Genomic DNA, 14,341 nt, shown 5'->3' on the forward strand with positions numbered 1-14,341 from the left:
GTAAAGTAGCATGATTGAAAGAAATGCATTGTCCGGAGAAAGTAGTAAACGTTGAAACTCAACTTCTACAAGATGTTGCTTATCAGTATGAGTTAAAAAGTATCCATTCAACTAACAGGGAACCATTGTGTTTCATACTATTAGGAAATGAATCTGATGATAATATAGTTACATTATCGAAAGCTATCCATCTACGATTGACAGATAATTTTGACATAGATGAGGAAAAGATGCTCAGGAGTATTGAATTAATAAGAGTAACTAATAAATCATTGGTTCCACTTGGCTTTATGGTTCTCAATAGCCGTCTTTACGAATATGACAAGATAATCAGCAAAATAGTCAAAATTATTGGCTCCATTAATCTTCTATTTGAATATGAACCCAATTTGACTAACAACCAGAATGGGAAAGTCATCCCTGAGGAAGATTTGTTGTTGAATTGCTGTATGATAGAAAACTCAGGTACTCAGTTGACACGAATAGGGTTTATAATAAAAGACTTCCCAATTTCTATCCCTGTGGAAGATACACCAGTAGCACAGCGTGCTAGTAATGATAGTTTTATAACGAGGAAGCTTTTACATGGAAGTCATACAGAATTGAACGATCGAGGTCAGGATTCAGACGACGAAAAGGCAGAAGAGCAAATAAAAATGTTAATTAAACGAATCAACCGTATGTCAAGTTACCTAAAAACTAATACCAGATATAATGATGAGATCCTAAGAAAAATATCTGTAGTAGTATCTCAATTGAGAAGAGGTTCGACGGATGATATAGAGCAAGAAATTATAAATAAGGAAAGTGAAATACGAATCATCCAACTTGCATGTGAACAGTGGGAAATCTCCAATGGGGAGTATTGACTATTTGACTGAGGGAGTATGATATGAATATATATTATAAATTTCTTAATTTTTTTACTTTAGATTAATAACTTTCTTAATCCATTAGTTACTCTCCAGGATTGTGTGACTTCATCATATTTACATCCTAAGAGCTTTTTATTGGTAACAGGGCATCTTCCCTCATGCTTGGTGATATATTTAATTGCACATGGATAACATGTAACATATCCTGTCTCCAAAACACACGGGTTCTGCACAGTAAGTTGACATACAGGACAAGTTTCGGATGAGCTTACCTCCAAACTTGATTTGTTTGGAGGTCTTGGAATCTTTTCATCCATTGTATCAATTTTCTTTTGCAATTTAGCACTTAAATCCTCTGTCACCCACCATTGGTACACTCTCAGGCCAAATACAAAACTAGGAAAAAGCTGGCTACCAGCATACGATCCTACTACTGCCGTCTGGGAAAGAACATGGCGAAGTTTATTGAGCTGCGCCATTTTATTCTGCCCCAATACCCTTTTCAAACGTAGTACCTTGTCCTTCGTAGAACCATATCCATAAAGCTGCTTTTTCTGGAGAGGTAAGACCATCCTCATATAGCCTATGTTAAAACAATAATCAAGGAAAGACATGGATGCATTCTTACCCATTAGAAATGACAACCTGGTTGTCATGTTCAACAGGAAGCATATCCTCTTAAAGGTCGGATAATATTTCTGGATCACTGCTTTCAGGAGTAGCTTTATTTTTGCAAGGATACTTGGTTTCTCCTCTTCTGGTCGGCTACCAAATGCAGACTCAGTGACAATCTTGCGATGTATATCATCAAGGTTATTTTTAATATATGGTAGAATAATTTTTTGTAGGAAAATAACCATACGTTGCTCTTTTGTTAATTGTAATTCAAGTGGCCACGATTTAGCTTTACCATTTTGTAAGGATTGAATCTGGGCCTTCAGTAGAGCTTGATCCCTAGTACTAAACCTTTGAAGGCCATAGAATTTGTCAATAAAGGTAGTATTGAAGTTCTTGAGGTGGTATGCCTCCACGAGCCCCTTTATCAGTAAATTAAACCATTCATCAAAATAGTTATTCACCTGTAAAGTGGTCCAAGATGGAAACCGACTAATCCAGTAATTTGTTAGCAGATATCTAATGGACGCTGGGAAGAGGGCATCTAGCTCCTGAGATGAGAGTATCTCAAATATAGTGGGGTATATTGTCGATGCCGAAAGTTCATTGGATGTTGTCGGCAGGTTAGAATAAAAGCTCATTACTAACCAGTTCAAGGGGAGAAACTAAAAGAGTGGAACCTCGAAACACAATGTGGTGGAAGTAAGAAGACGGGGATGAGTCACAACTTAGAAATTCGTTTAACAATTCTATGTTGGGTGGTTTTGTTTATACCAAATATTTTTAATGAAAAATCTGACGTTGCATGATGCCGGTTACGTAATTTACGTAATTTCAAAACTTATTACCTTCGAAATACGATTTTTCCAAGTACTCAATTATGTTTCATAGGTTACTTTAACAATATAAAAACCTATAGCTTGGGTGCTTTCTCTTCTACTGGAACTAGAAGACTGAATTGCTATTAATCAACTAATCAAAAGAAAACACATCAACTTTGAACACAAATTTAAAATGACTACTGACCTACCCCCACGTTTTTTTACTAATGATAAGGGTACATTTGGTGAATACACAGCGGCTGTTCGTTGGCCAATTATTGTACAAAATGCAGTAGACGATATGAAGAAAGAATTGAAAACAGTTGCTTCCGATGATCTGGAAAAGATTAAACAAGGGACTACTATTACCAACGAACTGGTTGAGTTTCGTCAAGAGATCCTCGACCGTAAACCTCTACGTCCATTTACACTAGAAGAAGCCGAGATTGCGTCGGTACCAGGATCCTATAATGAATATCTTATAGCTCATAATGGCGTTACTTGGGATAAGGTTGAATGGTTATTTTCTGAAATCTATTTATATAGAAGAGTTAACGTTTATTTCAAATGCCAACCACTCTGGAAAGATTTCGATATTTTTGATGGGTTGAAACAATTCACCTTTAAGTCTTCATTGCATGGTGTTGTTGAATTGGCTATGAGATATAAGACTCTTTCTTCTCAATTTGCTACCATTTCTGAAGATAAAGAATTACTCGAAATTCTATTCAAAGAATTTATTGAAATTTCATTATGGGGGAATGCTACCGATCTATCATTGTTAACTAATGCTACCTTGGAAGACCTTAAGTCTGTCCAAGGTGCTAAAGTAAGGGCCGCCTCAGAAGCCAAGATTGTTGTGAATGATACTGAGAAGGCCTGGAAGAAATTAATGACGTTGAGAGATAGTGGCTGTAAAAATGTTAGGGTTGATTTTGTTTTAGACAATTCTGGCTTTGAATTATATGCCGACTTGATGTTTGCTGCATTCCTATTGAAGACAAACTTGGCTCAAAAGATTAAATTACATGGCAAGGACATTCCATATATGGTTAGTGATGTAATGCTAAAAGACTTCCATATTCTATTGAAAGACTTGAAGGACAGATCATTTTTTCCTGTGGACTCAGAATCTGAAGAATCAAAGGCCTTTGACCAGTTTGCTGACGATATCTCAACTTTTTTTACTAATAACCAAATCGAATTCGAGGCAGATTCCTTCTGGACCACCGATTTAGATTATTGGAACATTGATCCTAGTGAAAACAAGTACAATGGTGCTAAGGTTTACAAGGATTTATTGAAATCCAATTTGGTGATCTTTAAGGGTGATTTGAATTACAGAAAATTGACTGGTGACAGAGCATGGCCACGTACTACGGCCTGGAACGTTGCCATTGGTCCTCTCGCCACAAACGGCATCACCCTGTTAAGTTTAAGAACTTGCAAGGCTGATGTTCAAGTAGCTTTACCAACTGGGCTCGACGAGGGGCTAACACAGTTATGGGAAAAGGACCATCCTGGTCAAGGATCTTGGTGGTGTTGTAGTGGTAAATGGGCCGTTATCTGTTACGCAACCTCCAATTAATTCATTTTTTATAATAAAAATTAGAGTTCTTGTATTTATAGAACGTTAATTTCATGTACTTTCCCTAAATACTTTATATCACAAAAATAATGTTTATTTCTTTCTTATCCCATTGTTCTTGAATCTCTAGCGAATCTCGCCCTAAAATATCAAACTAGAAGAAAGTGCCAAATTTAACCTTCAACGCCAACTCTTACCGAGGAAAAGTTCCAGATACATAACAATATCAGACCCGACTTATATACCACTCTAAAGCACTTCCATCATACGTTACCAGACAATGTCAGCTAGTGAACGATACACCGCTATTCTCAAAATTTATACCGAAGAACTGGAACACCCTACTTTAAGACAAGATTCAGAAGAGTATCAGACACTTCTCACCTCTACGATTCAAGACCTTCTTTCATTGAAGACAATAGTATATGGAAAATTAGCCCTGTTTAGTAACAATGAAACCCTGGACGATATATCAACGAATTCACTAAAGTTTCTGTCGATAGATTATTACCTAGGAACAATGTGTTCTAAGAAGCAAGCCACCGCCAAGCAGGTTGGTGATCCAAGTTCAAAGAATAGAATGAAGGTGAAATTTTTAGAGAAGTCCGTACAGATTATTATGCAATTCCTCACCATGTTGCAAGACTATGAAATATTGGATACTATGCTGGCTAGAAAGATTGATTCATTTGCGGATGCCTTCAAACCGAAGCTCGAAGAATTATATTTTCAGCCATCAAATAGCACCGATTTATCTGGTGCAGAAATGAAGAGACAGCAGAAAATAGAAATGTTCCAGCAAACTAAAATGATAAATAATAAATTAAAAGAATTGGAATCTCGATTAAAAAACAAAGGTGATGAAGATATGGATGGACAAGACAACAAAGATGATGAGCTACTACGTAGCCTATATGTACAAAAATTAAAAAGTTTAAGCTACCAGAGTTTCAATGAAATTGAACAAATCCTGTACGAAAGTGAATTACTAAATAACTTCCTTCAAAGGGCACCAAATATGGAAGAATTGGATGGTAACAATGCTACGAAGGATCAGCCTGATTCTACAGGATTCACTGATAAGCTTGAAACTTTAAACAAACCGCTATTGTCTAAGACTGGGAAAATATTAAGAAATTTTACGTTGATCGACCAAAAGACTCAGTTGCAAAATAAAGTACGCGGTTACGGTCAATACGGACCAACAATGTCTGTGGAAGAATTTCTAGAAAAAGAATGGGAGGAGGGAAGAGTACTCCAAGGTGGGGAGAATGATACAGCTGAACACAAAGAAGACGAAGATAATGAGCGTTGGCAAGATGAACAGACCTACAAGGCACGCGAATGGGACGAGTTTACGGAAGCCAACCCACGAGGTAGTGGAAACACAATTAACCGAGGTTAGTATTAATCAAATAAGATCGTATAGACAAAAAGTAATTTAGATTTTGTATCTTAATTATGCATTTATTCTTTATTTTACATAAGACTATTTTTATCCACAACATTTCGTATGTATCTAATTGACCCCAGTATCAGTTGAAAATGCCGTCTATTCATATCTTGGCTTTCAATTGAATTCTTGAAGCTCTCTTCTTAATTCAGGTAACATTATCACAGAATTTCCATTCAAAATCCATTGATCAGATGGATCCTCAAAAGTTGATAGTACATTAATTATAATCAGATAGCATTTCCTTTTCTCTTGAAGATTGTTTTCACACTGCAGTAGGTATTGAAGTATTGCCTCAGCCGCCGCCCTCTCATGTTTATTGGCCATCCTGAAACTATATAGTTTCTTACAACTCAACCAATTTGGAAATTCCATGTTTGAAAGGAGAATATCATCAATAACCTTGAAATCTTCTGAGCGGAAAAATAACCCTGATTCCTTAAAAGAATTGCACGAATTTAATACCGTAGTGAAAAACGGTTCTTTGAATCTCGCATCATTCAACAATGTGGTAAAGTATAACTCTCTAGTATTGACAGAAAGTATGTCGTGACTCAGTCTCAAAACATCTAACACTTCAGAAAACATATTAAAGTACATGAGTAAATCCAAATGAAGTCTATGCTGGTCTTCCAGGAAATCAGCTGGGAGGGTTATCTCAGTTTCTTTCATAGAGTACCCTATTGATTTTTTGATAGCTTTCAACGATAATGCCATGCTATTCCTTTCAAAGTATAACAGAGCCAATTTATAAGCATAAAGGGAACGGTTATGGGAAACATCGAAAGAAGTTAATATAGAAGACCAGATGCTTTTAGAATTGGAATCCATGGCAATATCAGTCAAACATTGGGGTAGTTTATTTTTGAGTTGTGTGGCATAATCATGCTTCATGAAAAAATCAAAAGATTTTTCATAGTTTTGGGAAGTAAATAATGTCATTGCCAGCATGAACTCATCAATTATGCTGTCTCTTTGATAAAGAGGATATTGTACAAACTGTAAAAATTTATCAGTCTCGGTCCAAACCCGTTCTTTACCCTTGATATTTTTTATGGTGTATATATCAAAAAATCTTAGAAAGAGGGGGTTGCTTTCCAGTGCAAACTTGTAGATCGTATTAACCACAAATTGTAAGTATGATGACCACTCCGCATAGGATGTTAATTTAATTCCAACATTGTAATTTGAAGTCTCACTATTTAGCCCATTGACAAGTAATGGTGCATTAAGCTTGTAAAGGCGTATAAATAATGTCTGCTTATAATAAATTTCCAAAAATTCGTTCAATTTGGACTCAAGTATTGAATATTCAAAATCCAGAACAACCACGCTTAATAGGATCTCAAATAACAAGCGCTTTTGCATTACAATCAATTGGTGTATACTTTGAGCACAAACAACAGCACTAAATTCATCAAAAACAATGGCATTGACAAAATCGTCGTTATGAACAGAGTGTGATATAAGATATCTATCAATTAATTCATTCATTATGTTAACAATGTTCATTGAACTCATATCTTTAAAAAGTGTTTCTATATCTGATACACCCACTCTCCCCTGTAAAGTACTTTTAAAGATAGCAGAGAGTTTCTCGCCAACGCTCATGGACTTAGAAGTTTCACCTGTAACTATATTTATGAATTCATCCGATATTTTGCGTATAGTCTCCTCGGATAAAGTGGAAGAAAATCTATTCAACACTTTCCAATATCTGCATAGTTCATCATCCGCCTCCAGTCCAATATTGTAAAATATATCCTCGAAGGTTGAATTTATCTTGTAGACGGAATGGTTATATTTTTTGAGACAATTAACCATTATAATTTCGTTCTTATAAATTGTGATAGAAGACGCTTCGTCATATTTATTTTTTAGATCCTTTAGAATTGTTTCTAAATTGGCCAGATATTCCTTTTTACTTTTTTCCGTATTCATAGCTATAATTATTTGATTTTTTGCAAACAAGGTTTCAGCCTCTTGAAGCAACTCAGGTGCATATCGAGATTTTATATTTAGAGACGTGAAGTCAGAGTCCTCGGAAAGGTCTTTACCCATTTCTGATTCAATATCATTCAATGATTTATTCGTTGCTTCAATCCACTGATATTCTTGGAATTCATCATTCACGAAGTTCAGAATCTGTAACTTATTAACAGCTCCACATTTCCAAAGCAAAACAAGGTTCAGGTAAGCTGCATTCACATTTAAATCTAATGGCCTTATAAGTTTCATGTCAGTGAAGGACCATAGCGAAGATGAAGATAGGTTCGCTGGTATAGTTGATATAGATGTGTACCTTAAGATCCCATTGGAATCAAATGATAATCTCCCAATTTGAAATACGCCGTTTTTGTACGGTAAAAATGTTGTGATAATGTTTTGATAGATAACTAAAAGATTACCAGCTGTATCATACCTTCTTATTTCAGAGGTTTCAAACTCTGATGAAAGATCGTGCGTCTCAATCAAAGAAAATGTCGCCAAGTCCCAAAGCTTCAGGTGTGCTTGTTCGGTTAAGATAACCAAATACTTCTCCTCGAACACAGCGCACGTAACAGCCTTTCCAGATACCTGAGCATTTTTCCTAGAAAATATTCTGGTGATACTTTGTAAATAGGAATTATCATTAAAGAGAATAGGTTCTAAATCAATGTCATTAGAAGCTTTCAAACCTAATAACCCACCATCTTCTAGACAAACCACAGAAAAATCTGCTGATACAACGCATAATAGATGTGGAACTCTAACTTGAAAATCATAAGGTGTTTTAATGGTGAACCAGCTTTGATCTAATTCATTGACGTTGTTCAAAATGTAGTCCACAGGTAGGGTCATCGTTAAATAGGATCCTTCTTTCAGAATAACATTTATTTGTACAGATCCCCCTATTTCAAAAATAGTCAAGGTGTGGTGCTTATTCATAGATTCATCTGGTAAGTGTATATTAATTGTTGTTCCTGATATAGCAGCACTCAAAGAATATATTGTCAATAATCTGTAATTTGCAGATAATTGATAACAAACATATTCACCATTAGATAATTCAATGCTAGAAGAATAATCAACATCTACCATTGAATTACTCTGTATTTGTTCTTTTGATATATTTTGATCGCTCCCATCGAGACGCAAATTAACTACATTTGAATAATCTTTGGCTTTCCTTAATTGAAGTAAATTTGCATCAATCTTTGATAAATGTGTCATCTCTCACCCTCAATGCTCACTAATGATAAATGGAGCCTTTACAAACTTAGTCGCAATGTTTCTTTAATGTCGTGCGATCAGTATTCCATGGCGAACCTATTTGGTTTTTTCCAAACCAGGTTTCTTAACATCACAGAGAAATTTCAAATATCATCGTAAAAAGCGAGTAACGAGTTGTCAGAACAAAATGACAGAAAACATACGTAAAGAAAGGTTATCCAATCAACAAAAGGCTAGCATTAAAAAACACTCTTGAAGCAAGCTTAGCTTATTATTAAGTAAATACCGAATACTATTTATACAAACTCTGCAATCCTCTCCAACCTCAGGATGCCATTTTCACCACCTGATATAATAACTGGTGTTCCTTCTGACCACACTGTTTCCACAACAATATCACACACATTCTTATTTACACTTGACATTTCTTCGTAGTGATTATACTTTTTTATGATATTTTGAAATGAAGGAAGTTTTCTAAGTTCGATGAGACCACTTCGATAAGCCAAAAGAATGAAATCTGAATCTGTCTGAAACAATACGCTACAAGGTTCGTTTCTAAGTACCTCCCCTACGATAATGCGTTTTTGGTCAAATGAATATACTATCAGTGCCTTACCTATTTGAAGTAATAATTTAGACGTTTCTTTGTTAAGCACTAGTCTACCGTGTGTAAACGATGACGATATGTTGTCCCCAATACTTTGACCTAGATCAACAGTGTGTAATATCTTCCCTTGAAAATTATATATGCTAAATTCATAAGGATCTGTGGACAATATAATCAAAGATTTTTCTGTTATGCCTAAAATAGATCCGATAATTGGATTCGTTGTGTTAACGGTGGTCTTCCGAACGGCAAATATTTTATATTCATCAACTAAATCATTACTTTTGGAAACATTAACTTCCCAGATGTATACTTTTTTGTCTAATGCAATTAGCAACCACTTATTTTTAAAATCAATACTCTTAATATCGGAAAACTTAAAGTCGTTTGAAAACTCTTCTCTCTTGAAAAAATCTGTTTTACAGAGCATAGTCCTGTCAACAGAAGACCATATTTGCAGCTCCTTATTGTTTAGAATCATGATTTGATTATGATCAAACCAGAATAGCGACTCACATTTCACATTTTCATCGATCGTTACAACATCTATATCCAAATCCTTCCTAAAAGTTGTAAGTTTTAGCTCCCCATTTCCTGAAAATGATACCATATTGGCTCTGCAAACAGTTATATCTTTAATAGGTCCTGTGGAAAGGGAAACCTGCTTCGTGGCGTCTAAAGGCTTCGTACTCGTAGTCATTGATTGAACCGGGTTTACTTTTTTGACGGAAAACAGCGATGATGAGTCACTATCCATGGAAGTGTCAGGATTGTCGTCGTTCAGTGTTATCGTCTCTGCATCCGAGGCATAATTGTTATCCTTTTTATGCCCTATAGGTAACATATCACTATTTGTGGAATCTATTTCCTGGGGGACAATATTATGGTTAAATAAGGGGTCATGGATATTGGTGTTATCTGTTTCATTATTATTATTAAGATTTAATTTTTCAATGCTATGGAATACATTATCCTTGTCACTTAAAGCTCCCAATTGACCTGTTACATCTGGGTTTTTCAATAAGTATATGATTTCTTTCACATTCTCTTGAACGGACACCTTAGATTTCAATAAGGATGTGAGTGATGAGCTTGAACCATTCTCTTGTGGCTTTATTTCTGCTACTGAAGGAGTGGTATTTTCTAAATTGGCTAATTTATAACGAAGATTTCTATTTTCACCTTCCAATTGAGTAATTCTGGCTTTCATTTCGGATCTTTCCAGTTCCCACGTTATTCTATCCCTCTCATTTTTGGTGAATTCTGTTTGTAAGTAGTGCATTACGCCAGGTAATGTATAATGCGGTTGCACATGTGTCTGATTGGGAAGCATTGTATACTTAGATCAGAAGTTCTGGAGGTAATGTAGAAATTAGAGACCAATGCGTAAGCCGTTTGATAAGTGTGCCCGTTAGTGACCAAATAATGCAGTGACAATGATTCGCTTATTTAAATTCGACGATCTTCAAACATCAATATTATCTTGAGTGTTCCTTACATTAAATCAAAATATGGGGCACTAATTTTTAATCTTGGTTACATCCGTGCCCCTCAGCGCAGAGCGCTAATACTAAGGAAGCGACGTTTATTGAATAAGTTTATATATTAAAACATGATCGTTTTTGTTAATGTCGTTATTTAGTTATTCATATTAGAATAAATAACCGGATGAGATAGGTTATCAAACCCAATATTACATACAGAAAGATAAATACAGACTGCTCACTTAAAAACTTTTGTCACACATCAAGTTGTTTTCGTTTGTTAGCTTCATTCATCTAATAGAATCCTCTGGAGGCTTGGGATGAATAATCATATCCTGTATATCCGTATGGCACACCCTGTTGTTGAGCAGCGGCAGCAGCGGCTTGTTGTTGTTGCTGTTGCTGTTGTTGTTGAAATTGGTAATATTGTTGATATTGCAATTGTTGTGGAGTCAAGTTTTGTCCTTGACCTGGAGTTTGACCAGCTTGTTGTTGAGCATTTTGGCTTTGGTCTTGTCCTTCTTGTTGAGGTTCTTCAGTGGCTTGACCGGCTGAAGCTTGACCTTGTTGTTCTTGTCCCTGTTGGCCTTGGTAATAATTACCACCTTTTGGTGCTTGGTATGGATATTGTCCAGCACCCATACCATATTGTGGTTGAGCATATGGGAATGATTGTTGGTAGAAATGGCCATAATATGGCATAAAGGAGCCACCATAAGGTTGTTGTGGTTGGACATTAGCAGAAGCTGGAGAAGTTCCTGCACCAGCTGTAGTGGAGCTCAAATCGGCATTGGCAGTACCTGGAGTGGATTGACCATATCCTTGTTGCATGGCCTCGTATTGGTTAGAAGCTGCACCAGATTGAGCGGCAGGTTGCTGACCATAACCATATGATTGAGAATCAAACATACCAGGGTAAGAATATCCTGGGAATTGACCTTGATACATATAATATTGTTGTTGAGCAGCAGCTGCGGCGGCGGCTGCATTTTGCGGCATTTGTTGGAAGTTTTGTTGGGCACCAAATTGGTTTTGTTGTCCTGGATATTGTTGTTGTTGTTGTTGTTGTTGTTGTTGTTGTTGGTAGTAGTTTTGTTGTTGTTGAGAGATATCTTGTTGTGGTTGTTCTTGTTGTTGCTGTTGTTGAACAGGTTCAGGCTTTGATTGTAGAGATTCTGTTTGTGGGGCTGCTTGTGGAACTTCAGCCTTTGCCTTCTTAACCTCTGATTTCTTAACAGACACGGTCTTTTCTTCCTCTTTTGCTTTCTCTTCACTTGATTCTTCTTCCTCCTCACTTGATTCTTCCTCTTCTTCACTTGATTCCTCTTCTTCGCTAGTTTCCTCTTCTTCGCTAGATTCTTCTTCACTTGATTCTTCTTCTTCTTCGTTTTCAACATTTTCAATTTCCTTCTTCAAATCCTTAACATTTTCTAAAGCAGATTCCTTAGCCTTTGGAGTAGCAATAGCAGCCCAAGTCATCTTCTTTGTCTCAGGTTCAGCATTTTCTTCCTCCTCCTCTTCACCTGATTCTTGTTCCTCTTTTTCTTGTTCTTGTTCCTCTTCTTCTACTGGTTCTTGACTAGATTCATCTTGCTCTTCTTTGTCAGTAGATTTTTCTTCCTCCTTTTCAGGCTCTACCGGTCTGCTTGAAGCCACAGCCGCAGCCCAAGATGTAGTATGAGAAACACTTTTAGCAGGTGTGGTTGCAGGCTTTAGTTTATCAGTATCTATATGTCTTGTATTCACAGCAGAAACAGGCTTCTTATTTCTTTGTACATTATTACTACTACCACCCCTTGGACGGTTATTATTACGATGAGCTCCCTTGGGTTTAATATCGGTATCATCATCGTAAATATGTTCTAGGTCATGATATGATTGATATTGATGAGTGGTATCCTTCTTTTCAGATTTCTCCTTCTTTGAAGGCTTTTTAACTTCATCCCATCGAGTAACCGCACCCGAGGTGATTTTATCAATTATAGTTTCCAAATCATCGTATTCTTGGACTAGATCAATTAAATCATCGTTTGTCCAGTCTGGGAACAGTTCTGTAAGTGTATCTAGCTTAAACTTTAGCTCGGGGTCCTGAGATTTTGTATTATTACTTGATTTCCTGAATTGTGAGGGCATTGGCAGATTTCCTATTCTTAAGATGTGAGTGATGTGTGACGATTCTAAAATGATATGATCCTTATAAATATAACAATAGAATTGGTAACCTTTCTTTTTAATTGAAAGCTTAGTAAACAATATATAATTATGATCTTCATTCTATCTTCAAATGAAAATGAAAATGTAATTTTCCATGGGAGAAGGAACCGCTTTGCTGTTTTTGCTTCGATGAAAAGAAACGAAAAAATTTGCCACCGTTAAAAATAATATCACTGTGTACGGATTTCTGACATATTTTTACCCGGCCCATCCCTTAATTTTTTTCCGTGGAATGTTTTGCTTACGTAACATTTGGAACTCAGATCTGAGCCTCGAGAAATTTTTCAGTTTTTGTTATTGTTTTCATTTTTTTTTCATATATTCCTCGAAACGGCTAACCTCACACCTCCGATGTTTAAAGTCATGGAGGTTGGTAAGATAGTAACGTTAATAGGACATTTGATAGCCAATTAAGCGCAGAGCTATTAAATGTTTAGTCTAAATTTTCATAAACCTGGAAATTACTTCTTTATCCTACCATGGGTAGCTTTCATACCATGGTACGGAATGCTGATAGCAATGCTTATCTGCTATGCGGCCCAGGGGCACCCATTGTACTGGTTTATGAGTGAAAAAGCATCTCCTGTGTATATTTCAGACATCGGTGCTACCAATTTACGTCCCCTTTTCATTTCATGTGTTGCATGGGAAGGTTTAGGTTATGCATTGACGGTGTTTGCTGAATATTACCAAAGATCTGGTGGTGATATACCAATGTTTAGGAGAAAAAGCCAAGGAGCTTCAAGGAAATTTTTAATGCCACCATGGTACAGAAAGGATGAACGTAATTTGATCTTTGCTGCATGTATCCTTGGTGCTCTGGGTGAAATTGCCTTGTTAATGTGTACTATTTTCTCCACTGCACATTATCATCATGTTCATTTGGCTATGGTTGCCGTCTTTGTTGTATTAATGTTTTTTTCAGTGGTGTGTCTTTCGACCGAATACTTTCTAATGGGGAGACATTATGCCCTGCTACATCCGTTGGCTGATCATACCAGAGATTTGCCTGAAAAACCTGAAGATATCCCATGGTATAAATGGGAAGGATATGTGTGGAATAAGTTTTTTATAAGTGGGCTAGCCAAGGCTATATGGTTAGTATTTGCTGTAGTATGGGCCATTTGTTTCGGTGCCATTTCTGATGACTCTACAAGTGCATGTTTCGAGTGGTTATTGGCATTTTGGTTCGGTCTACTCTTTATAATTATTTCAGTGGACTTCTATATGGGGAGCAGATACAAGGATTCTCGCTATTTCAATCGTATTGAATCGTTTGCAGGATATTATAAATATGACCAAATGCTGGGTGCTGTTGATGTTTCGATCCAGATGACGGGAGATGATGATCAATCCTTTGACAAAGCTGTCACAAATTCTGCCTCTTCGGTATAGAGAAGGCTCATTTCTTTAATTTTGTTGGTAAGCACATGTTACAATAATTATTCTATAGACTTTAATATCCAAA

At 36.3% G+C, this 14,341-nt stretch overlaps 8 protein-coding genes across 8 annotated transcripts; 4 read left to right on the forward strand and 4 right to left on the reverse strand.

Annotated features, from left to right (window-relative positions):
* Positions 1 to 23: 23 nt before the first annotated feature.
* Positions 24 to 869, forward strand: CSI1 (Csi1p; the record flags this gene model as incomplete). Its single annotated transcript, XM_003674168.1, has 1 exon — positions 24 to 869. One exon carries the CDS (start codon positions 24 to 26, stop codon positions 867 to 869), a length of 846 nt encoding a protein of 281 aa, XP_003674216.1.
* A 59-nt stretch (positions 870 to 928) lies between these two features.
* Positions 929 to 2,131, reverse strand: PEX12 (ubiquitin-protein ligase peroxin 12; the record flags this gene model as incomplete). The annotated part of the gene is made up of 1 exon (XM_003674169.1): positions 929 to 2,131. The coding sequence occupies one exon, from the start codon at positions 2,129 to 2,131 to the stop codon at positions 929 to 931; it is 1,203 nt and encodes a 400-aa protein (XP_003674217.1).
* Positions 2,132 to 2,504: 373 nt separating this feature from the next.
* On the forward strand, positions 2,505 to 3,899 carry NCAS0A12800 (putative methyltransferase; the record flags this gene model as incomplete). The annotated part of the gene is made up of 1 exon (XM_003674170.1): positions 2,505 to 3,899. The coding sequence occupies one exon, from the start codon at positions 2,505 to 2,507 to the stop codon at positions 3,897 to 3,899; it is 1,395 nt and encodes a 464-aa protein (XP_003674218.1).
* A 280-nt stretch (positions 3,900 to 4,179) lies between these two features.
* Positions 4,180 to 5,304, forward strand: TAP42 (Tap42p; the record flags this gene model as incomplete). Its single annotated transcript, XM_003674171.1, has 1 exon — positions 4,180 to 5,304. One exon carries the CDS (start codon positions 4,180 to 4,182, stop codon positions 5,302 to 5,304), a length of 1,125 nt encoding a protein of 374 aa, XP_003674219.1.
* Positions 5,305 to 5,469: 165 nt separating this feature from the next.
* Positions 5,470 to 8,565, reverse strand: NUP120 (Nup120p; the record flags this gene model as incomplete). Its single annotated transcript, XM_003674172.1, has 1 exon — positions 5,470 to 8,565. One exon carries the CDS (start codon positions 8,563 to 8,565, stop codon positions 5,470 to 5,472), a length of 3,096 nt encoding a protein of 1,031 aa, XP_003674220.1.
* Positions 8,566 to 8,861: 296 nt separating this feature from the next.
* On the reverse strand, positions 8,862 to 10,508 carry FAR8 (Far8p; the record flags this gene model as incomplete). The annotated part of the gene is made up of 1 exon (XM_003674173.1): positions 8,862 to 10,508. One exon carries the CDS (start codon positions 10,506 to 10,508, stop codon positions 8,862 to 8,864), a length of 1,647 nt encoding a protein of 548 aa, XP_003674221.1.
* Positions 10,509 to 10,953: 445 nt separating this feature from the next.
* NCAS0A12840 (RNA polymerase II degradation factor 1) lies at positions 10,954 to 12,792 on the reverse strand (the record flags this gene model as incomplete). Its single annotated transcript, XM_003674174.1, has 1 exon — positions 10,954 to 12,792. The coding sequence occupies one exon, from the start codon at positions 12,790 to 12,792 to the stop codon at positions 10,954 to 10,956; it is 1,839 nt and encodes a 612-aa protein (XP_003674222.1).
* A 510-nt stretch (positions 12,793 to 13,302) lies between these two features.
* On the forward strand, positions 13,303 to 14,268 carry NCAS0A12850 (Frag1/DRAM/Sfk1 family protein; the record flags this gene model as incomplete). Its single annotated transcript, XM_003674175.1, has 1 exon — positions 13,303 to 14,268. The coding sequence occupies one exon, from the start codon at positions 13,303 to 13,305 to the stop codon at positions 14,266 to 14,268; it is 966 nt and encodes a 321-aa protein (XP_003674223.1).
* Between the last annotated feature and the right edge of the window lie 73 nt (positions 14,269 to 14,341).

Source organism: Naumovozyma castellii, chromosome 1 (genome assembly GCF_000237345.1).
Source record: "Naumovozyma castellii chromosome 1, complete genome".
NCBI classification, from domain to species: domain Eukaryota; kingdom Fungi; phylum Ascomycota; class Saccharomycetes; order Saccharomycetales; family Saccharomycetaceae; genus Naumovozyma; species Naumovozyma castellii.